Genomic DNA, 24,885 nt, shown 5'->3' with positions numbered 1-24,885 from the left:
ATTGACAGACATTACTAATTGATCCCAGGAGAAATTTCCACTGAGTCCCAGCTTCTAAACCTTCCTAACTCCACAGGCAGCTATGGCCAGTAGATTAGAGTGAGAACAGGAGATCATTTAACATCCTCTACGTGAAGGGTTATGGTTTTTAGCTGCATGCACACAAAACCAGTGCCTTCCTAGGCTACATCAACACAAGCCTCCTCTCAAACACTAAGCGAGGCAGTGGTCATTCTGCCATGCCTTTCAGAGATTGAGGGGCACTGGGAGACTATTTGCAGTATGGTAAGTCTGTTTTAAGGACTTCAGGAACCAAGAGAACATCTGTGTGTAAGGGAAGGGAATGGTAAAGGAAACATCTGGAAGAACTGAGAGTCATCTTTATGTTGGAGAGGTATGCAAAGGATCTAGGGACTTGGGTACATATTGAGAGCAGCCTGGGCACAAGGGGTCTCTATATGGCCCGAGATGGCGGATTTGGACTGGTATACTCAGATACAGGAACGAACTATCACCTTAGTGGCAGGAAGAAAGTTCTCATAGATAGAGCTCTTCAGAAGTATGCAGGGCTCTGCTGATTTTTCTCAACCTGGGATGTTTGCAGACAACATGGAAGCGAGAAAGACCAGGATATGGGCAGTGCATGCCATGGACTTTTAGGCACCCAGGCAAAGCCTACAGCACATATACCCCACTGAACAGTGGCAGATCACACAATTCTATTCAAGCTTGTTCTCATTGTTTTACATCTAATAATTCATTCCATCTCCCAGCCATCCCATGGGGTAAACACAATTGGCCCTCTGTGTCTGTGGGTTTTTCATCTGTAGATATAGTCAACTGCAGATGGAAAATATTTGGAAAATATTTCATCTGTGCTGAGCACATAAGAACTCTTTCTTGCTATTTCCTAAATGATACAGCATAGCAACTATTTATATAACATTTATATTGTATTAGGTATTATAGGCCATTTATAGGTGATTTAAAGTTTACAGGAGGATGTGTGTAGGTTTTCTGCAAACTCTGCACCATTTCATATTAGGGACTTGAGTATCCATGGATGTTGGTATCTTCAGGAGGTTCTGGAACCTGTCCCCCTCAGATACTGAGGAGCAACTCTATCATTTGCCCCATTCTACAGGTTAGGGAACTGAGGCAAGAATTTAAACTACTTGCCATAATCCCAGAGCTTTTACGGGGTGGAATAGGGCTTTGATTCAGGCAGGCAGACCTTGCCACTGACACTGCTATCACCGGGTCTAGGGCCTCTGGTCAAGACAGCAATGCTCTCAGAGTGCTCCAGAGTGCATTGCTGTACTTACGAAACTGATCACTTAAGGGTATGATACACATGGGAAGTAGGATGGTCTGCAACAAGCTATTTATTTGGGATTGCAGACTGTTAGGTACAGAAGCAGTTGACCCCTTAAAAGGCCATTTTAGAAATCCCTAAGGAAGAATCAGGTGGATTCATCCAGGAGAACAAGAATGGGCACCGTGAAGAAGAGTCCTAATTTAGAGACCCAGGAGCAACATCAGAACAAGATAAGGGGGGGAGAGAAGACTAGGAAGAGTCATTGAAACAGGAGGAGGGAGACAGGGACCTGGGGTACAGCAGGACCAGGCCCTGTCATACCTGCCACAGAGAGGCCCCAGGGCCCTGGGCAGGGCCTTCATCAAGGCCTCGAGAGGGGAGTGGCTACAACAAGGGGATTTGGGAGATCTGTTCTGGTGATGATGGACCAGAGGAAAGAGCAGAGCTCCCAGGGTGCAGCAGCAGCAGTTAGCAGGCACAGAGGAGCAGCAAGGCCCACACTGTCCCCAGGGATTCAAAGGTTGTGATCAAATGAGTAGCCAGAGTCTGCAGCTTTAATTCAAGTCTTCAAAGAAAAAAATTTCTGAAGGCAGCTTTGCCCTAGGTTGAGCAAGTGTCTGAACCTCCACAGGCCTCCATTTCCTCATCTGTATATTGGGAAATTGATAGTTCTTCCCTCATAACATTGGTAGGAGGATTCAAAAAGAAAATGCCACCTTCTGGCACTGGAACGCGATGGCATAGACTCGCTTTTCCCTGCTTCTCCCTTCCAAGTACAGCTGAGTCCTCTGGGAATTATTCAACAGACAGCAATGAAAAGAGAACTGGAAAGAGGGAGGCAGACTGGCCGAGGACCTCAGGACTTGAGGAAGGACAACATGGTGAGTTCCTTGGGTTTCTTTTTATCTCCCATGTATCCTGGACTGGGCACCTCAAGGCCTACAACCTGGAACTATCAGTAATCTTAGACATAAAACACAGGAACAGCATACTCTCAATGGCCAAGGGATGGGAAGGCAAAGCCCAACAAAGACCTACTATGGATCTCCAACACTCACTCCATAAACACAGTAGGCTTTCCAGTCTACTTGGAGTAGCAGCAGCACCCACCCACCTTGGGCCAACCCAACAGCTGCTCCATGACTGGGACACTGGTGGGTAGTCCAGTCTGCACACAGCAGCTGCAGTGAAACCCTAGTCTCCCTGCCTTTGCACCAGAAGCATAAGGAGACTCAGACTCAGCAAGCATCTTCCTTCCTAATCTAGTGCAGCAGGGGGCCTGGCAACCCAGGGAAGTACCTTCAGCCCTAGTGGATGTCACCAGCAGGGACTGAAGAGGAGCCCTAGTGACACCAGAAAAAGCAGATCAGAATAACATTGCAGAACTGAAAATGAAATTGTTGTTGGAACTAAAGCTCTCAAAAATAGTCCCACACCTACACATTTAACCTAAAATAGTAGATTTAAATAGGCCCCAACTTCCTTAATAAGACTCCTATAGCAAAAAATTTAAAGCCAAGAATCAATAAATGGGATGGCCTCAAACTAAAAAGTTTCTTCTCAGCAAAAGAAACAATCTGTGAGGTGAATAGAGAACCTACATCTTGGGAGCAAATTTTTACCCCTCATACATCAGATAGAGCACTAATCTCTAGAGTATATAAAGAATTCAAAAAGCTAAGCATCAAAAATCAAATAATCCAATCAATAAATGGGCCAAGGACCTGAACAGACACCTCTCAGAAGAGGATATATAATCAATTAACAAATATATAAAAAAAATGTTCATCATATCTAGTAATTAGAGAAATGCAAATCAAAACTACTCTAAGATACCATCTCACTCCAGTCAGAATGGCAGCTATTATGAAGACAAACAACAATAAGTGTTGGCGAGGATGTGGGGGGAAAGGCACACTCATACATTGCTGGTGGGACTGCAAATTGGTGCAGCCAATATGGGAAGCAGTATGGAGATTCCTTGGAAAACTTGAAATGGAACCACCATTTGACCCAGCTATCCCTCTCCTCAGACTATACCCAAAGGACTTAAGAACAGCATACTACAGAGACAAAGCCACATCAATGTTTATTGCAGCACAATTCACAATAGCTAAACTGTGGAACCAACCTAAATGCCCCTTAGTAGATGAATGGATTACAAAAATGTCGCATATATACACAATGGAATATTACTCAGCAAAAGAGAATAAAATCATGGCATTTGCAGGTAAATGGATGGAATTGGAGAAAATAATGCTAAGTAAAGTTAGCCTATCCCCCCAAAACAAATGCAGAATGTTTTCTCTGATATAAAGTGACTGATCCTTAATGGGGTAGGGAGGGGGAGCATAGAGGAATAGATAAACTCTAGATAGGGCAGAGGGGTGGAGGGAAAGGAAGTGGGCAAGGGGTTAGAAATGATGGTGGAATGTGATGGACATCTTTATCCAAAGTACATGTATGAAGACACGAATTTGTGTCAACATACTTTATGTGCAAACATATGAAAAATTGTGCTTTATATATGTAATAAGAATTGTAATGCATTTCCACTGTCATGTATTTAAAAAATAAAATCGATTAAATATTTAAAAAATAAATAGTATCAAGTATCGCCTACAATAATAACCAAAGTAATGCAGTATATGGATGAAAATCATTTGTCATACCAGGTCCAGGAAAGTAATAATTTAAGAAAGTCAGTTATCTGGACACCAATGACAGATACAGGAATTAGATGACAATGATTTTAAGCCACGAAAGTGTGCACAATAATTAATTACAAATTTTCTTGAAACAAAAACAGAAAAATCTCGGCAAGGAAATTGAAGTATACAGAACTAAGTGGAAATTATAGAACTGAAGAAAACTATAACAACCACCACAATAAATACCCTTATTGGATGGACTTAGTAATAAAGGGAATAGAATCAGTGAACTTAAAGACATAGCAGTATAGTTTTCTCAGTAATAACAGAAAATGTACTGAAAAAAAATAAAAGAGATTGAGATATCTGTGGGCTGATTGAATTTTATATTATGAATCCAGAAGCAGAGGAGAAAGAATGAGAAATCACTAAAAAATATTGAAAGAATCAGTGGCTGAAAACTTCCTGTCTTTTTAGTGAAATACATAAATTTACAGATTTAAGACAGATGAACCATAAATAGAATATACCCTAAAAAAGTTCACACCCAGACATGAATATTAAACTCCTTAAAATTAAAGAACAAAGAAAAAATCCTAAAAACAGAAAGAAATAGTGTTGTGCTATGCATTTCTTATCTGAAACCATGGTTTTTCCTTCCTGCTGCAGTGCTAGGCGTCTAGCCCAGAGCTGCTCACATGCTAGGCAAGTCTATTTATTTTGAAACAGGGTCTTGTTCGGTTGCTGAGGCTGGCCTAGAAACTATTTTCTTCGGCTTTGCCTCCTGAGTAGCTGGGATTACAGGTGTGTGCTGCCATGCCTGGTTCAATTTCTAATTTTATGTCCAGAAAAACTGTCTCTTAAGAATAAAGAGGTCATGAAAGACATTCTCAGAAAAGGAAAAATCTAATAGAATTTATGGCTAATAGACAAATACTTAAAGAATGGCTGAAGGAAGCTCTCCAAAGAAAATGATTGACAGAAGGAGCCTGAGACCTTCAAAAAGGAAATAACAGTAACAAAAGTGGTAAATGTATAACTTCATATTAATAGACTGTTCACCTAATTAGGTCTTTAAATTATATTCTATTGAAGCAACAGTTGAAACATAGAATGTCTGTAGAAAAAAAATACTTCAGACAATTTTAAGAGTTAAGGAGGTAAAAGAATCTAAATAGAGTATTTTAATATTGTATTCAAAGTGGTAAAATGTCAATACTAGTTGTCTGTGATAAGTTATATATGTATATGGTAACACCTAGAACAACAACTGAGACAGTTGTGCAAAGTGATATTCTATAAAACGTAAAGGGGTACTATAAATAACATTCAATTAACCCAAGAGAAAGGAATAAAAAAAATAGGAAACAAATAATAAAATGGCAAATCTAACTCTGAAGATATTAGTAATTACTCTAAATCATCTGAAATATACTCCAATTGCAAGACAATAACAGGCAGAATGGGTTCAAAAGCATGACTCAACTATCTGCTATCTATGGGAAAGTCACCTATAGCATAATGACACAGGTTAAAAGGAAAAGGTGGGAATATATATGATGAAAACATAAAATTTTAAAAAGCAAGAATGGCAATGTGAAAAGGTAGACTTCAGAGGAAATATAATTACTAGAGGTGAAAAGGAACATTACATAATGATAAAAAATGTCAACCCACTAACCAATTAAGGAACCCTAAATGAGCATGTACCAAACTATAGAGATTCAGAATTCATGAAACCAAAACTGAGTTGAAAGGAGAAACAGATAAATTCACAGCCTATACCTGGAGATTTCAACACATCCCTCTCAGCACTTGATAAAAGTATTAGGCAGAAAATCAGAAAGTGTTGTTCACATCCTATCAACCGACAGGATCTAGTTAACATTTACAGAACATTCCATCCATCAACAGCAAAATATATATTCTATTCAAGCTCCCATGGGAACAAGACAGACCATATTCTCGGCCAAAGATCTTAACAAGTTTAAAAGAATTGAGATCTGACAAGAGTATTGTCTGTGGCCCATAACAGAATCAAACTATAAATCGATAACAGAAGGGCAATAGGAAAATCTCCAAAGACTTGGAAATTAAACAGCGCACTTCTGAATAATCCATGGATCAAATAAATTTCAATGAAATAAAAAGTACATAGCACTTGAATGAAAACGAAAGTACAACTCGTCAAAATTTGTGGAATTCGGCTAAAGACAGTGCTAAGAGAGAAGTTTAAGGAGGAAAGGTTGCAAATCTAAATTACTACCTCAAGAAAGTAGAAAAAGAAGAGCAAATAAACCCAAAGCAAGCAGTAGTAAAGGTAAGAGCAAGAGATAAATGAAAAAGCAGGAAAACAATGGAGAAAATTAATGAAAGACGATGGTTCTATAAAAAATTTATTAACCTCCAATAAGATTGATGAAGATTAAGAGAGAAGAATCATCCTTAATATCAATAACAAAAAGGGGCATCATAGATCCTACACCCCCCAAAGGATAATAAAGAACAGTAACTATGTTCATAAGCTGAACAACTAAGAAGAAATGGATGAATTACTTGAAAACTACAAATTAATAAAACTCAGCATGGTGACATAGATGACCTAAATAGACCTGTGTCTATTAAAGAAGTTGAGCTTATCTTTTGAGGAGATAAGTGCATTAACCATTACACAACATAAACATAAACATGTATTGAACCATCACACCATCATACATAAACATGTATTGAACCTCATGAGTAGGTACAATTTTTATGTATTTAATGTGTCAGTTTAAAATATTTAAAAACTTAGACTAAAACTTGAAAAGCCTGAAATAAGAGCTCCCCTCAAATCTCCAAGCCAACATGGTTTCACTGAAGAATTTTACCAAACATCCAAAGAAGAATTAACATCAATTTTTTTATAATCTCTTCTGGAAAATAGGAATGAAAGTAGCATTTTCCAATTAATTTTATGAGGCCAATATTCGTCTGATACCACAAGATAGAACACAAGAAAATTGTAGACCAATGTTTCGGGAAAGTTTCTCAACAAAATTTTAGCAAACTGAATACAATAATTTATATGTATCTACATATCTATCTAGGTAGGTAGATATGAAAATTACTAAACTATGATCAGGTAGGATTTATTTCACACATGCAAGACTGGTTCAATATCCAAAGGATGAAGAAGACAGTACAGAACCTACCTGTATTTTTCTTTTCAACTTCTAGTGAATCTATAATTATTCCAAAGTTAAAAGAGGAAAGAGACAATGCTTTGGGGGATGTTTAAAAATCCAGATGTCCAGGCCTCACATTCATTAAATCACAATCTCTATGGGTAGAATTTAGGCATCTTGTGTTTCTAGAAAAGCTCATTAGGTGATTTGAGAACGCAGCCAAGTTTAAGACCCTGTGCTCACTGTTGTGAGTGGTTTTCATGATCATCCTTCCCCTCCTCCTCAAGACAATAGCACCAACAGAGCCATTCCTCTGTGTTGCACACCGTTTGAAGCACTTTGTGTCCATCACCACATTTCACCATCAGTAGTAATCACTGTTCTTGATTCAATGCCATCATTAGGGCTCTTCCCCATTAGGGATCAGTTGGTCTCTGACTGATGAGTCTGGACATGTAGACAATGCAGATCTGACTCATCCTCATACAGTGACACTCATTTTCTTTTGGAAAAGAGCCCAAGTTGTCATGGGTTCTATTTTCTTACCCAGATTTCCTTGACCTTACCTATAATCAAAGAGAAAGCCACTTGAAGGGAGAGTGGAGGGGGCAGGTGTTGCTGCAGGTGTGTCTAAGGAGTGCTCTCTTTTCTCAGCAGTGGGGTGAAATGAGTTGACGTGCCTTTCCTGGTTTTGGTCTTTGAGGTTTCACATTTCTTGTCCTCCCATCTGGAGATGGTCATTTCTAGTTTGGACTCATGTGCCATAGTTATGGTACCATTCGGAACCAGGGCATATAGAGCAGGGAAGATGGAGAATAATGTGACCCATAGGTCCTCAGGACTTGACCAGCAATCGATGTAGCTCACAGAAAATTCCAGTGCATGAGACATGCTACTGAGCACTGGATGCTGTGGTTTGGAAATGGTTTGCCCCTACCAAAACTCCTGTTGAGACTCAATTCATCAGTGAATTCATATTGGAGGGGTGGGGCCCAGTGAGAGGTGGAATAGATTAGTGAATAGATGAGTGCCTTTATCATAGAAACACCATATTTGGCCTCCTTTCTCTATTCTGCGTATACCTATTTCCTTTCATTTTCCCTCACCAGAAGCCCACAAGATACAGCCAGTGTATCTCAGATTTCCTGACATCCAGAACTGAGAGCCAAAATAAATCTCTATTCTTTACAAATTAGCCAGTCTCAAGTGTTCTGTAATAGCAACAGAAAACCCAATGAGGACTTGGCTTGACTCAGGAAGAAATTTCAATGTAGAAGCAGAGAAGATCCACACACACATGGATCAGTTGACTTTGGTCACATGGCCTCAGCAACGTGGTTTGGAAGACAGATCACAAGACAGGACCCAGTCTAGGGGTTCTTTTATCTTGTTTGGGCTGCTGGGTTAATCCAGTTCATAATTTCTTGTGCCATTAAAAAGAAGAGCCAAAAATAAGTGTTTATATTCCTGTGACACTGCAGAGAATGAATGTACAATGGAAATGGAGGGTCAAGAAAAAAAAGGAAAGCATTGGAAGTCTTGCCAAGCAATAAGCAGGGCTGGCACATTGCATGCTCTGGGGGCACCATTCATGTAGACAAAACTGTCATGCTGAAGCCAGAATTGGTGCTGATGTGATAGAGGTGACAAGGCCACATAAATTTATCCTCAAGGTTAAAGTCTCCATCCTATCCTACACACATTCCCTCACCATCCCTTACAAGACAGTTGTTGTTCTGTGTCTGTTTCTCTTTATTCATTGAGGGTTGAAATGTTGGTTTTATTTTCCTGAAGAATTAGGATTCTCCTGAAGAACTCAAAATGCAAGAAGAGGGAACTATGGTACTTGTAGACGCATGATCCCTCTGCTGCATTCAATTCAGCAAAATCTCACTCACATCCTAGTTGGAATAGAAGGAAAGTCTTTTGGCCTTTTATTTGGGAAAGGGGTGGCCAAAGGTAAGGATAGAATGCTGTTTCTTGGACAGCTCTGGTCAGGATCAATTAGTCTCTGCTATATCAGGGTTGCCAACTTTGTTTCTAATCTATTCTGTCAGCAAAAGTTGAAATCAGACATTTAAATAAAGGCCAATGTCAAAGTTCTTTTTGAAAGAACTACTTCTGATTCCTGTTTCACTGTGAAGGTGCAATCGAGTTGTTCTAGGGCTGGGATGCCTGTGGCTGGAATGCAAGAGGGCTTTGGCAGGTGGACAGATGCTGGAACTTGTAGGCATCTTTGCTGCCTTTTCCCTGGGGCCACACATTCTGAAAGATATGGGACCTGCTGGAACCACCCTTTCTTGACACCAGGAGGCTTTTTGTCTGGAACACCTTTTACATCTCAGATGAGATTTTGTGGGCAGGGCCTCTTTTCCTGTTTTAATAACCCGTTATCAACTACAAAGTTGCCGCTAGCAAAAATATCAATTATCGCTTATGCAAGACTTGGCATTACTTGAAACCACATTCCATCCTCGGAACATGATAGTTGCTTTGAGCCAAAATCCAGAGAGGGTTTGAGGACAAGTTGTGTACACAATCATTAAGTGGGCCAAAAGAATATATTTTTATCCTGTAAATTGAATGCCAGTTAAGCAGTAGTGATTACTGCAAGAAGCTGTAATTTATACTAGGGGAAGTGAAGATTTTTTTTAAAGATAAAAAGTATTGCTTAAGAACAGCTTCAAAAAAGAAAAAAATAGAGTGAGAGAATGAAAGAAATACCAGTAACAAAGCCCCCAAAGACTCAACTGCATGGAAATTTTAAAAAGAAAGCCTTTTGTTAGAAAAACAGTTTGTCTGTATAATACCCAGGATACTTGAGAAAGAGTCACATAAGCTAGTGTGGCCATACGCTGCATGGAGACTTTTCAGTCAGTCAGTGGTCAATTTGGACCATATATGTGACAGTGGTCCCGTAAAATTATATGGCCTGGTGATGTGCAGCCATCTTAGCTTGTGTAAGTACACTCTATGATGTTCTCACAGCAGCAGACGTGTAACAGGATGTGTTACGATTCTGCCTAATGATGCGTCTCTCAGAATGGGTCCCCGTTGTTAAGCAGCACCCGACTATATTTAATAATATAGCTGTAGTGTTATTACAGTTCCTGAACTTTTTCTGCTCCTTAAACTATTTACCATCAGGCTGGACTACATGGGCAGTATTTGGGCCTTGTATTTTGAGTGCATCCAGAAACTGCCAACACTAATGTCCTCCCTGGTCTCATCCAGAAATCTGACAATCTGGGCAGAAATAACAGTCTGAATTTTGACTTTGACTAAACAAGAAGTGGTTGTTATAAATCTTGTGTTGTTTGGCTAAAATCTCGGTGAGAATTCTTGTCATTGGCTATCAACTTGTACTTCGCTTTGGACTTTGTGGGCAAAAAGGAGAGATCAAATGGGGACATGAGAAAGATCTCAAATATTTGAACTCTGTTGCATCACCAAGAGGGGTTGATCAGTGGTTGCTAAGATGGCAGGCTGGAATCTGTGTCTGGAAGCTGCACAAAGGCAGGTCTCAGCTCAGAAGAGGAAAGAGTGATGGTGCTGGCTCTACCTGGGCTATTCATAGGCAGCCTGTTTCTAGAGGAGACGTTCTTGGCCCCAGTGGTACACTAGCACACCTGGGAGCCCCTCCTCGCAGATCCTGATCTAGAGTACGCCGCAGGTATTTGTAGCTTTGGCAAGTGGGCCGATACCTCCAAGCTTTCCAGGTGATTCTTACCTGATCAACAAGGGCTGATAACCTATTAGGGGTGCTTACTAGTATGAAGAATTCCTTATCAGCCATGGTTCTTGAGGTCTGCTTGGCTGCTGTGTTGGTCAACTTTGTGTGACTGTAACTAATATCTGAAATAATCAACTTAAAGGGAGGAAAGGTCTATTTTGGCTCATGGTTTCAGCGTCTAGTTCATGGTTGCTTGGCCCCATTCTTTTGGTCCTGTGGTGAGGCAGCCCATCCTGGCAGGAGCATGTGATAGAGCAAGCTGCTCACCTCCTGGCTGGGAAGTGAGGAGAAGAGCTGGGCTCCTCTTTCCCCTTCATGGGCACACCTCCAGTGACCAGAAGAACTCCTACTAGGTCCCACTTCTAAGAGTATCTTCAACCTCTCAATATCCCCTAGCTGGGGGCCAATCCTTTATGTAACTTATGGGCCTTTGGGGGGGACATTCCAGTTCGAAACTACAACAACCTCACCAGCAGCTTCAGCATTAATTGGGAACGTAATAGAAGTAGGAATCTTCATTCCTCCTGCTCATATACCATGTGCAATGCCTGAATCAGAAACTGGGGTGGGGCCAGCAATCTAAATTTTCACACCCGGGGGTTTCTAGTGTGCATTGAAGTTTGAACACCACCAATCCGTGCTGTAGTAGTGGTTCTCAAACTTTGGTGGATGTTACAATCACCTGGGAGCTCTTAAAATTTCAGATACCTAAGTCATGCTTCCTGCCAATGGAATCAGAACCTCTGGTGCTAGAAAATAGTCACCAGTGCTTTCTAAAATCTTCTAGGAGATTCCATTGTGTATCCACTTTTGAAAAACTAACGCATTATAGAAACAGAGGTAGGTTCCTCTTGTTCTTAATATTCTACTATTTGCCTTTGAAATTCTGTCCTGACTCCCTCATTTTGTGTTGTATTAGGACATAAGTTGCCTCAGAGCCTTGAAGGAATGCTAAAGTCCCCATTAGAACTCTGATTCTGCTGGAAGATGTGGCTGCTTGCTTCTGGCTTATTATGTACTCAGGGGAGAGGGCTTACCAGGATTCCATGCTGAGGTGGTGCTCTCAGGCGCAGCCAGCCACTTCAGGAACATGGGCACAGACCATCATTCCATGGGAGAAAAACCTTTTAAGGGAAGTTGTTAGCCATGGTCAAACTGTTTTGGTTTTGTTTGGTCTATGGGTTCCATCAATTTCCACACACTCATCAGCCCCTTCAGTGTGGTTATCACTGGGTCTGCTTTGAGGAGTTCTGGACTTCTGAGGTGTGAAGAATGATAAATCCCACTTTCATATTGCCTCTGAGAGGCCTCAAGAGGGACTTCTGGTGGTCAGGAGTTCAGTCTGGAGGGATCCCTCTCAAGCATCAAGGGCCACTGAAGGAAGGAAGAGACATGAAAACTGGACCTCTGAGTAGACAGGAGTTCCAGATGGACAAAGGGCGTGAGCAAAAGCCCTGGCTCCTGGGGTACTGAGGGATTTGGCAGGGGTGGGGTCACTCTCTGCCCTCTGATGTGCATCTCAGTCCTGGAGTGGGGGTGGAGAAGTACACACTCCCAACCCTATCCCTTCCCTAGCCCTCTGACAGGAGGGAAAAAGCAGAGACCAAATAACTAGACCATAAAGCCCCTCCTTGTGTGTGGCTTTAGGAAAGGAAGGGGGTAATGGTCATTAGGTGCAGGAAGCAGCCTGTCCTTAGAATTTCTACTGCCTGGAGCATCCTGTGCCCTTTGATGTCCCTGAGAGGTCTTTGAACTTTGGGAAGCAGCAGATTCCCTCTTAGCTGCAACCCCTCCTGTAGGTCAGCTAATCCCCTCCTCTGCACTGGCCTTTGAAGGGGAGAGGAAATGCTGGGGGCTGGTTTCCAATGCCCATTAAAAAAGCTGCCCCTAGAAGAATTGATCTCAGCAGTTCCCTCTGAGGAGGCAGCAGGAGCCTAGGAAGCTGGAGGCGTGGCGAGCAGGTCGATTTCATCTTATACCCCTTGGTATCCTTTAAATTTTTACCATGCCCGTATTTTTAACTACTAATTAAATTAATGAGGGCCAGAAGCCAAGCCATTCCCCATTGGCTGAGACAAACCTTCCCTGAGAAATCTAGCTGTTGGTACTATTTGTTAGTGGGAAGATTATTAAATAGGATTCTAAGGACTTGAAATTGCCAAGTCTAGGTGGAATTGAAATTAATCTCATCTGGTTAAGGCATATTGATGGTTAAAAATAATCATTCTATCTTTTTTTGGAGGGTTGGTGTTTCTTTATGGGTACAGCAGGGGAAGAATCTGATATAAGACCAACTTATCTAGAGCATTTCTTCTAAATTAATACAGTTTGTCACTTGGTATCTGTGGGGAATTGGTTCCAGGACTCTCCTTGGATACCAAAATGCACAGATACTGAAGTCCCTTAAATAAAATGCTGTAGTGTATGCATAGAACCTACGTCCATCCTTCACAACACCTAAAATCACCTCTAGGGGGTTTATGATATGGAATTCCACGCAATGGCTATGTGAGTAGTTGTTGTGTTGTATTGTTTAGGGAATAACGACAAGAAAGCAGTCTGTATGTATTCAGATGTAGTTTTCTAATTTTTTTTACAAATATTTTCTATCCATGGTTGGGTGACTCTAAACATGTAGAACCCCTGGATGAGGACTGGCCCTATTGCTAGAAGATGTTTTGAGGGGAAAGGCGACTCTGAGGTTTATCAAATTTCATCCTGAAGTCATGGAGGAGTTCTGAACGACCATGCATTTGATGTCTCTTCTCCATGAGTGAAGGAAGAGCCTTTGAGGTAGACAGAAGGGGTGGAACAGTGTAATACTTTCAGAACTCCCTCCAGGGTTCACTAGGGATTTCCAGAAGCAAATACAGAAGTAGCATGTTATTTTGTTTTAAGATAAAATAAACTCAATGCCATTAAGTTATTATTATGTCTGATACATGTGACACCAGGCCCACCTGTGCCCTCAATCCCACAGACATTTAGAGTTAAAATTACTGTGCATACTTAATGCTACACGTTTTTGTTAAATATATCATTGCCAGAAATAATAGATGCCCTGGGACATAAACCTAAAATAACATGGAATTTTCTGTCAGGTAATCTTTAGTTTAAACTAAAAATAACCTAAGCAGTAGTTTATATAAACCTCAAGTATCGAGACTCCCAGCCCAGTGCTAGTTCATCAAACTGTAAATTTATGAGGCACTTTGTTAGCATTTTAACATTTTTAAAATAGATCAGGCGTGATCTATATTAGAGACAGGCTCTGGAAAGCCAAGAATCCCACTATTGATGGCTGGAACATTCTTCAGGGAAGTCCTCTTCTGAAGGCTGGAAGAGGGACGTGCTGCTGGTGGATGCAGAATCACTGACTGCACATTCAACTTTTCTGAGCACTTTTGTAACCATCCTGCGAATCTCCTAAGAGACCAGGGCCTCTGGTCAGGAGAGTCCAGAAGTGTGGGGAGAGGAGGCTTTTCTATTTTATAACCAATCTGAAAATCAGAGAAAACTTGGATGTGGTTTCAAGCCTAACATCCCTATGCCCATGGTGAGACTATCCTCCCAGGGCTTGGATCTCCTTGGGCTGCCATTTTCCAAAACATCCTTGTTGGGAGGGGCAGTGGGGAACCTGTCTGGTTCAGAAGATCCTGCCTAGGGAAGATGGAAGGTAGTTTTTCAAAGTGCAAAGATAGAATAATTAAATGGTGTATTGATTCTCCATAGATTGTGGACCAGGTTTGGAAAGGTGGGAAAGAGGTTTGAGGGAATTCCTGTAGGTAGAATTGGGATCCACTAAGGGGTTTAACCATTTCTGAAAATAAGATTGACTTGCACCTAGTTGGGGAACGTGCAAATTTGGTAACAGTTGACATGTTCTTCAAGCTACAACTCGTGAGGCCTTCTTTATTTGGGTCTGTTTTGGAAGAAAGGGTTTCTGTGATGGAGGACTGGGGAGGGGTGGGGGAAGGCCAGTGGAACTGCTGTGTAAGTTCCCAGATAATTTACCCAAGGACCCAGCTCAGAATCCCAGAACTTTAGGCTTTGGGGAAATCATTAATCTTCCTTAAGAGACAAAAGATTTCTTTCTCTTGGGCTGTTCCCTTAGTGTTTCATGACATTGTTATACATAGAACTTACTTGCTTCATTTCCTTCATGGGCAAGGTCATGTTCAAAATAGGGTCTCTGGTCTGGGATTCAGGTGAGGACTCTGGGGTCTGTCCATTGGAAGGAACATTCCTTCTTTCTGAGTAAGGACTGCCCTGCCAAAGCTGGATGGAGACAGAGCAGTTTAACCCATTCCATGTGCAGTAGTTACCCCACATTATAAAGGCTGAAGCCATTTTTCTCATGAGGTATTTCTATAATTATCACCATATGGGGATCCACGGAGGTCTCCAGGAGCAGAGGAGACCTCCACTCAGACTTTCTAGGTTCTTGACCACATCACAGAAAAGTGCAAAAAATAATTTAAGGTTGTGCCAGGTACAAGTACCAGATGAGCAAGAAACTTTTATAAAGGGAAAGTACTCACTTGGGAGTGGGAGTGTGGGAAGTCTCAAGAGCGTCAGTCACCCCATCTTGATCTGGAGTTTTAGCATTTATGGAGGGCCAGCAGCAAGGGGGCTATGCTGGAGGTGGAGTCAGGGCAGGGTTATGCAGTTTTGTACCAGTTTTCCTTGTGCATTGCCTTGGAATGTTCTAATTATGCTACTTCCTCCATCACATGTCTCATTAGCATTTTAAATCTCCATCCAGGAGGATGCATCTTGCTATTTTAATGATAGGGTCATTTATTGGTCACCACCGTCTTTATGCATATGCCCCCTACAGCAGTGGTTCCTCCAGCTGCCTTGGGGTTGTCCTGCAGTGTTGTTGCTTTTTCATCAGCCAGTCAGCAAGCTGCAGGCAAGGACTTGGGTACAAGGTCATGGGCTAGATTGCTCATGAGTTATTTGCTCTGTGTTCCAACAGTTTATGGGCATTTCTCTTTTGAGACTCAGTGTTCTCTCCATATCCTTAAATTCCTATCTCATAACTTCTACACATTTTGCAGACTTCATTAAAATCCATCAAAAATTTTAAGTCTACCTGTTTGAAAACATCATCACTAGTTTTATTTACTGATATCAAATCAAACCATACATTACATCTAAGGTAAGTCATTCTTGTATAACCTAAATGTACTTTAAAAAACATTCACTTCCCTCAAAACTTAATATGAGATAAATACACATGCATACATACATATACATATACATACATGTGTACACATACATACATAGCAGGCAGAAAAAAACTAAAAATCTGACTTCATTTAACATAGTGTTTTCAAAGCTCATCCATGCTGTTACATATGGAAGAATTTTTCCTTTTAAAGACTGTATAATATTCTATTATACGAATGTAACACATTTATCCATGCATCCATCAATAGACATTTAGATTGTTTCCACATCTTGGCTAATATATCTTTGATCCTGCTTTCACTTCTTTTGATTAAATATCCAGAAGTGAAATTGCTGGATCATGCAGTAGTTCTGTTGTAATTTTTTTGAGGACCCTTGGTACTTTTTCTCCATAGCAGTTACACTACACCATTAGGCATTCCAACCATCAGTGATCAGGCATGCCAATCTCTCCACATCATTACATGTACTTGTCTTTGTTTTTTTGATGACAAACATCATAAAGGTATGAAGCGATATCTCATTAGGGTTTTGACTTGCATTTCCCTGTTGATTAATGACATTGAGCATCCTTTCATGTACCTGATGGTCATTTGTATGTTATCTTTGGAGAAATGGTTAAGTCAAGTCTTTAACCCATTTTAAAATCAGGTTATTATTTTTTCCTGCTACTGGCTTATAGGAGTTCCTTATGTATTTTGGAGGTTGACTTTTTACAATACGGTAAGTGAAGTGAAACAATCATGGGAAGAACAAGACTTGTTGATTTCACTTACATGTGATATCTAAAATAGTCAGATTCATGGAATTGAAGAATAGAATGAATGGTGGTTGCCAAGGGCTGAGGAGAGGGCAGTGGAGAGGGGATGGATGAGTGGGCATCAAGTTTCAGCTAAGCAAGATAAATAGGTCAAGAGAGCTGCTGCTGTGCATTAAAACTACAGTGAACAATACTTCATTGTATGCTTAAACCTTTAATAGGATAGATATCATATTTGGTGTTCTTACCACATAAAGTTTTTAAAAGTAAACCTCAAAATAAAAGAAATATACTGAGAGTAAAAGTAAAAAAGAATGTATTTAAGGCGCAAAGAATGAATATCTTTTAAATAACTTTTTATTTCTAACAGAATTCTTTTTAAAACTGAAAGAAAATTGTTTTCCCATGTATTCCATATAAATCATCATTTTCTGTTGTCCACCAAAAAAAAAAAAAGACAAAAAGTGAGAAATTGCATTGAGAAATAGGACCCTCTTTATTCAGCAAAGCAATTACTGGAAATGTCTAAATTATTTTTATTGGCCAGAATTATCTAATTATTTCTTGGCTCTTCTTTTTACCTTAAGTGGATGGACACCTGACCTCTCAATAGGAGGATCAGCTGGGATTTAACCAGAGATGGTTTTCATTATTCTGCTGAGTAGTTTTTTTTTTTTTTTTTTTTAATAAGTACCTCTTCTCACAGGCTGGCTGTGATTTGACGCTATAAATGACAGCTGGTCCACCATTCTTTCTTCTTCTGGTCTATTACCTGCCACTTGAAAAGCAGCTAATATTTTTTACATGAATCAAAGCATGATTTTTTTTTCCTCCATTGGGATTGTTGGCAAAGAATAGGCATCCTTACACACAGGAGGTCTCCCCTCTGGGCATCAAGAGTCAGCAAACTGTGCTCTCTGGTGCAGTAAACTGCATCTCAGCCCCTCGCAGTGATGGGACGTATATGAACTCTGGTGACTCATCGTTCAGATTACAGCCTGTGGCCCACTATCCATGCCTAGTCACGCATTCTGCTGTCTTTCCGGTCCAGATGGGCAGGGAAGGTGACGGGATTGATCTTGGTGGACCCAGGTATAGAGATATGAAAAACCAAAAAGCCACAGTTATTTATGAACTTGAAAACTCAAACCCATGACATTTGATAACTGAGTGTCTTGGGTGATTCCCACTGGCCCTTAGCACTGTGACTCATCTCCAAGAAATACCAAACACTTGAACCTCTAATGGAATATTTAGAGTAAGGAAGTCTGATGGTCAGAAGTTGAGAGTTTAGGGCTGGGCTTGTGGCTCAGCAGTAGAGCGCTCGCCTCATACGTGCAAAACCCTGGGTTCGATCCTCAGCACCACACAAAAATAAATAAGTGAAATAAAGGTATTGTTTTCAACTACAACTAAAAAATAAATATTATAAAAAAGGAGTTGAGAGTTTAAGAGCTATAATGTCAGTTAATTATCACACTTCATTTAAAGATTTTCATTTATTTATATTGTCTCTTTGTTCAATCAGTTTTCTTTCACTTTGTGAGCTAATCACCACTTTATTTCTCTGTAAACTCCCACTGTGATCTCTGTGAAAGCAGCTATCACCCTATATCACTTGTATTTAGACTTAAGTGTACTTAGTGTGCTTGAACCTGGACCTGGAAATGAGACACCTGTAACATAGTGTTCCTCTCTCCTCCTCCTTCTCTTTGGACAGCTTGGGGATGAACCATGACGATGACCACTCATCCTGTGCTGGCCGGTCCCACATCATGTCGGGCGAGTGGGTAAAAGGCCGGAACCCCAGTGACCTCTCTTGGTCCTCCTGCAGTCGAGATGACCTTGAAAACTTCCTCAAGTAAGCCCTTGAATCATTCTGTAGCATTAGTACAATAGAAAATTCTCCCAAAATGCAAAATGATTAGAGTCCTTTCAGCCTGAAGAGGTGGTCAGTGCAATATCCTATAACAGGCAAATGCTTCCTCCCAAGTGTGCATCTGATATGACATTGGACACCCAGCAGGTGACCATTAAATAATTATTCAATGATGGCAATATCAACATAGAGACCCTGGCTTAAAAATCCACTTCATTTCTTTGCAGTCCTGTGACCATGAGTGGACACCACCTGAGAGGTGCTCCTTGGGAACTGTATGCGGTGTTGAACACTCCCTGGGTGCTGAGGCTGCCTCCCTTGGTAGGGAGTGAATTTGCTGCAGGGTGGGTTTGCTCACCACCTGCTCATGTGGAGACAGGATGTGTTTATCTCAATGCTACTTTCTTCCTACAAGATGTCTACATCATTCCATTTTTACATTTTCTGTGGAAGAATTGCTCATCTAGTTTCAGATCCTTGTCAAACTGAGTGTACACACAAACTGTTCTGGCCATAGAGTGTTGAAACCTTGGGGCTTGGAACGGGAGTGTAGCTCAGTGGTGGTGTACTTATCTGGCATGCATGAGGTCCTGGGTTCAATCCCCAGTACTGCAGCACATACACACATACATACAACCTCCCTCTCTCCCTCCCTCAAGGCTGGCTTATAGCATTGATCTGTGTGCCCTGAGTACTTCTCTACTTAGTCATGTTAATCTGTAGAACAGAGGTGAGTCAGTGAATCTAACCTACATATGCAGCTTTACAGTCCAAGGTATTAAAGTACTCAGGCGATCTGGGGTAAAGTGGCAAAGGCATCGTCTGGGTCTTCTCTCATGTTTCCTGTTGATGGGGAAATTGCTTAAGTGGTAAACAGGCTAAAAAATGAACCCATTGGTTTTAATATGGTCTACTTCCCCTGAGTGTGTGTTATCATAGAATTTTAGTAAAATGTTATAGCTATGTGATGTTATTTGTTGTACCCAACAGAGTTGGTACAACCAGAGAGTGTGTTTTCATTTGCTCACATACACAGTGCTGACCCCACTGGTGACAAGTAATGTCTTAGTCTGGAGAAGATGGGCCAGCCTCAGCTATGTGTACTGGCATGCATGCAATTTTCAAGAATTTTGGCAAGTTACTGGGTTTTCCTTTTAATACCATCTGCCTTGCTTTAGGAATGGAGGGGGGGAAGCATTAAAGTATTTTTGACCCTCTAATCAAGCTTCCTTTTTGGAAATATACCTCTCATTGTAAGTAAGCATTTCTGTTCTGATTGAAATCCTGAAGTCCTCCATAGAATGTACCACTGGCCAGCCTTTGGTGGCAGCAGCAGGTGTAGTCAGGTGAGACAGCTGCCTTGTCCCCACAAATCTTTGAAAGAGAATTTGTGAAGTTGGAAATAAGCACTTTGATTTTATTTAAATTATACTTGTTCTTTATTCATAGTAACTTTTGTCCAAAAACCATATTCTAAGAAAATATCATGGTCATTTATTTCGAAAACATTTTTTGTCAAACTCCCCATTAAAGACCCTTTGCTTCAAGGGTGTTGCTCCTGGGCCCCTCCTGAGTGGCCGGTTTCTTAATAATCCACATGCAGTCATGTGGGAACAAAAAGCAAACACAGCACAATCCACATGTCCAGTGCTGGGTCCTTCTCCCATAAATCACTTGAAGGTGCATCATTCTTTTTTTAATATTTATTTATTTATTTTAGTTTTAGGTGGACACAGTATCCTCATTTTATTTTTATGTGGTGCTGAGGATCGAACCCAGTGCCTCATGCATGCTAGGCGAGTACTCTATCACTGAGCCACAACTGCAGCTCGAAGGTGCATCATTCTTAAAGACCAAAAAATCAAAACAAAAACCTGAACAGTACATTTGCAAGTCAGCTTACCTCTTGGCTGTTTCAGGTCCAAAGTCAGTACCTGTTTGCTGGTCACAGACCCCAGGAGCCAGCATGCAGTGCGCCTCCCTCACAAGCTGCCAGGCATGCACTACAGCGCCAATGAGCAGTGCCAGATCCTGTTCGGCACCAATGCCACCTTCTGCAAAAACATGGAGGTAAGCATCCAGGGGAAAGCTGGCTCAGGAAGGGCCACTGATATAGGTATTCACACTTAACATGTGCATGTATGTGTACATAACACACATTCAGAGGCATTTGCACATATGTAGCGTAGATAGCCACACATGCATGCATGCCCACACTTGTGTTTCAGGTCCCTGCATACAAGGCAGTTTTGAAGGAGGATGCTTCAGGCTTTCTACTGAAAAAGAGAAGCCTAGTATTTTAGCATGAAAAATTTTGAATGCTAGAGAAAGAAGAGTGACCCATACTTCTTGGAAGTGATCTGACATCATCTGATTTCAAACTTTGCAAAGATAAGGAAGAGGACTAAAAACTGTTAAATGTTGGAGAATGTCAGATGGAGAAAATTTCAAATGTAATAAATCAGTTATATAATAGTGATAATAACCCTATTAAATAGCATTTATGGAGCAGCGTCTATGTGTCTGGTCCCAAAGTGTCTAATCTCCATGCTCCCAATTAGTTCTCACCATAACTCCCTAGATTCTATCTCCACATTACAGATGATAAGAGCAAATCAGACTAAGTAAGTGGCCATTCACAGTGTCTTGGTTAGTAGGTAGGAAAACAAGGATTTGAATCCAAGTGCATTCGCACCCAGAGCACACACTTTTTCACTGTGCAGCAAAGAGGGAGGCCCATGGCTTGGCTCATTCTGCAGATGGAGAGTACCAAGAGAAACATGCTGGGACCTGGGGCAGGATAGGTACCATGCCCATGGCCATCTGTGTAACAGCCACAGGAGGTCCAGAATGGCCAGAGAAGCCTGCATTCCAGTGGAACTCAGCTAGGGAGCACAGCCTGCCCCACCCTGGGGCAGAAGAATGACAGAATAAAGGAAAGTATTTAGAGATTTGTGGGGCTCAGGAGCCACCCAGGGGCAGGCAGCCCAAGAGAGAGCTAAGCACAGGGCTCAGGATAGCATCTAGTCCCAGGAAGGATCTGTGGAGGGCTGACCAGGAACTTACAACAGAACCCAAACCAAGGAAGACAGGTCCACAAGGGCTGCCTACAGAAGGAGGCCTCGGATCCTGGCAAGCCTCGACTCACAGGGAGTTCATGCTACCTCTTGAGGACTTCCTATCTAAGAGTTGGGGTGACATCCTGCAGGTGGGGTATGGCACTGTTTGGGGTATGAGAACAGCAGCACCTCAACACCCAGCTGGTACCGACTGCCAGCTGTTTTTCCCAAGGACACTTATCCACAGTGTTGTTCTAAATCCTCCTCTGCTGGTCCCCTGGGCAGTGTGATCAGTGCCAGGATTCTGACTGCCCCAGCAGCCTTCCATGTCTAATGCTCCTCATCAGCCTCTGCACAGCTTGACCATTAAAGCTCTCGTTTCTATATGTATGTGTCTGCCAAGAGCATTCAGTTTGCTTACACTTCATTTTCAGTCTCCAAAGTGAATCGATGATACAAATATCAAGAGAGCAGTTTTCAGGGGGGCCTTTGATGGTGTTAAGCTCAGTACAAGACCAACATGAGGATATACGTCTAGAACCCTCCCAAAGACACTGAGCATTTAGGGAAGACAGAAGGGCCCTCCCTAGGGTTGAGAAGGGGAGGTTCCCAGTGGATTCAGAGTGCCCAGTAGGGAGTCCTACCCAGCGCTGCTGAGAGGAGGCAGGTCAGAGGAGCTGGCCTTCCAGGGTGTAAGATTGAATGGGTGGATCTGGACAAAGACCACCTTCCCTGCAAGCTGAGCCATTTTTCCCACTAGGAGCCAGGTGATTGCAGGAAGTTGGGGTTGAGGAAGGGAGACACATATTGGGCACCAGCAATCTCCCAGGCTAGACTCTGCCCTTGCACTGTTGTACAGTACCCTAACTGCAACACTTAGGCACTTAGGGATGTAAGAGGATGGTCAGGAAGGAAAGCCCAGTGTGTCTATTACTGAGGGAGAGAAGGGAATCTGTCTTCAAAGACCCCAAGAGAGAGAAGGCTACATGATATTTTATTTTCCTTCATTAACATCTTTTCATTTAAAGAGGACAATTAGAGGTCAACAAATAATGAATGGTTAGGTCAGCTTTGTAGCTCCTTATCCCCTAGAGACTCAAAATGCAAATAAATTTGTAATGCGATCTTCCCATTTGTAAGATGCCATGAAATTGAACTTTTAATCCCACAGCTCCCCAGGAACTGCACCTCATGTTTTCTTACTTGCTTTTACCTTGAGTGTTGCACCAGTAATCAAATAAAATAGTGTTTTCTGCCCCAATAGCAGGAGTCATTATGTGCGGGGGGTGGGGAGAGTGAAGTAGTGGAGTCACCATGGTGGCTGCCAGCGTCTGCTAGTCACTAGTCATTGTTCCACTTGCAAGGACTCTGACAGTGAGGTGGCAGCTACTGCTCATGCTGGAGAACATGTCTCACTAATGCTTTTGCACTACCGTGGAAGGTCAGAGATTTGGGACACACTGCCCTGGGTCTGGGCTGGTCCTCTAAGTCAGATCCAGACCAAGATACCAGCACAGGTTTGGATTCCAGGGATCACAATGTGGTCAGACTGCTCCCTCTGTGCCTATAGAAGTATGTGCTCCAGAATGAGTTCAGTGTGGCAGGATCACAGACGTCTTCTATTGCCATCCCTCCCTGCTTTCTGGAACAAGATCGCCGCGTTGCCCCCTACCATGTCGTTTCTGTGTTCCTCTTCACCTGCTCTGTTGCAGCTATCCTGCTGCCTTCCTGCAGCTCCCAGCGGGGTCATGCCCCACTGTATGCAGCCCCTTCCTCTGCCTGGCAGCTCCTCTCTTAGTTATCTACATGAATCATTCCTCATCTTTTTTGAGGAGAGATTTTTTGTAGTTGTTGTTTTTGAATGTAACCTTCTCAATGCGACCTATCCCGACTACCCTGCTTGACACTATGATCAGTAGCCCTCCTCTACCCACCCTTGCAGCACCGACTTCCAACTGACCCCTTAAGGGAAAGCACTGCTTCCAGATACTTATTTTTTTAACATGCTGCGTAGTGCACTTACTTATTATGACTGGTAATTCCCCTCTTCTAGATCAAAAATCTTTCAAGGGCAGTAATCTTAACTTTTGCTCACCAGTAATTTTCGACTGCCACGAGCAGTGCCTGGCACACAGTAGGCACTCAATAAGTATGTGTCGCTCTGGGATCCGGCCATGACCCTAACTGAACGTTTGTACAGTCCTGCTTGTGTGGCTTCACTCACCTGCTGATGAATCTGTGGACAGGCGCAGAGTTGAGAAAAAGATCCTTAGAGATCTCCCCATGAGATATATTACTCTCTAAACCTGATTGCACGGTTCTCCATCTGGTTCACTACCATAAAGGGTGAATCTGCCAGACGTCTTGCAAGGGTCCATGCAGACCACTCCCATGGCTCCCTCCCAGGACAAGAACCATTCAAGGAAGGGCAGTGAGTCTGGTAGGGAGTGAGTGCAGGCTGGTTCCTAGTGATTGTTTCTCTTTCTCTGTGCCTTGGTGTCCTCACTAGTAAAATATCAGGCTTCTGGTCAGTTAAGACATGTAAAGTGTAGAGAAATGGTTCTGTCATAAAGTTAGTGCCCAATATGGTGAGCTGATAGCTGTGTTGTTATTTTCTTCCTGGACAATGCCAGTTCCCACCTGTGGGAGACAGAACTAATCTATCTGTTCATTTATAGGATCCACGTTTTTCTATATTGAATTCCTGGGTGCTATGAAAAATGAAGCATCGTCTTAACTCTTCATTCCTCCTCATGTAGCCAGAGACACCAGAACCAATCAGTTCTTTTAATTCAGTGCCATAAGTGATTTTTGTAGTCATTATTGCCCTTTCTTTTCCTTGAGGATTGAAATGGATATCACGTTATGAAATGACATGGTCTCAAATATGCCTTTAAGTTTCTCACCCCAACTTCTTCTTCTGGCCAAGATGGAATGACAGGGGCCAGATTTACTCTCCTGTCTGAATTCAAATGATTGATCAATCAATCAAAAAATGAGTGATTTCTTAAGACACTTTACATAAAACAACAGAAGCCTGTTAACCTTTGAGGGGAGCCCTAGGATTATTCTTGCTAACTGCCTGAAGAGCTTCCAGGCTGCAGCACAGGAGAACTGAAAGG

General features: G+C 41.9%; 1 protein-coding gene across 1 annotated transcript in view; it reads left to right on the top strand.

Annotated features, from left to right (window-relative positions):
- The window catches only part of Adamts17 (ADAM metallopeptidase with thrombospondin type 1 motif 17), a 344,165-nt gene that overhangs the window by 166,097 nt on the left and 153,183 nt on the right, over positions 1–24,885 (top strand). The window contains exons 9-10 of the mRNA XM_027922179.3: positions 18,546–18,686; positions 20,624–20,774. Coding sequence (XP_027777980.3) covers positions 18,546–18,686; positions 20,624–20,774 — 292 coding nt within the window. The remainder of the gene's footprint in view (positions 1–18,545; positions 18,687–20,623; positions 20,775–24,885) is intronic.

Source organism: Marmota flaviventris, chromosome 2 (genome assembly GCF_047511675.1).
Source record: "Marmota flaviventris isolate mMarFla1 chromosome 2, mMarFla1.hap1, whole genome shotgun sequence".
NCBI classification, from domain to species: Eukaryota; Metazoa; Chordata; class Mammalia; order Rodentia; family Sciuridae; genus Marmota; species Marmota flaviventris.
This window is presented reverse-complemented; position numbering and strand designations above follow the sequence as displayed.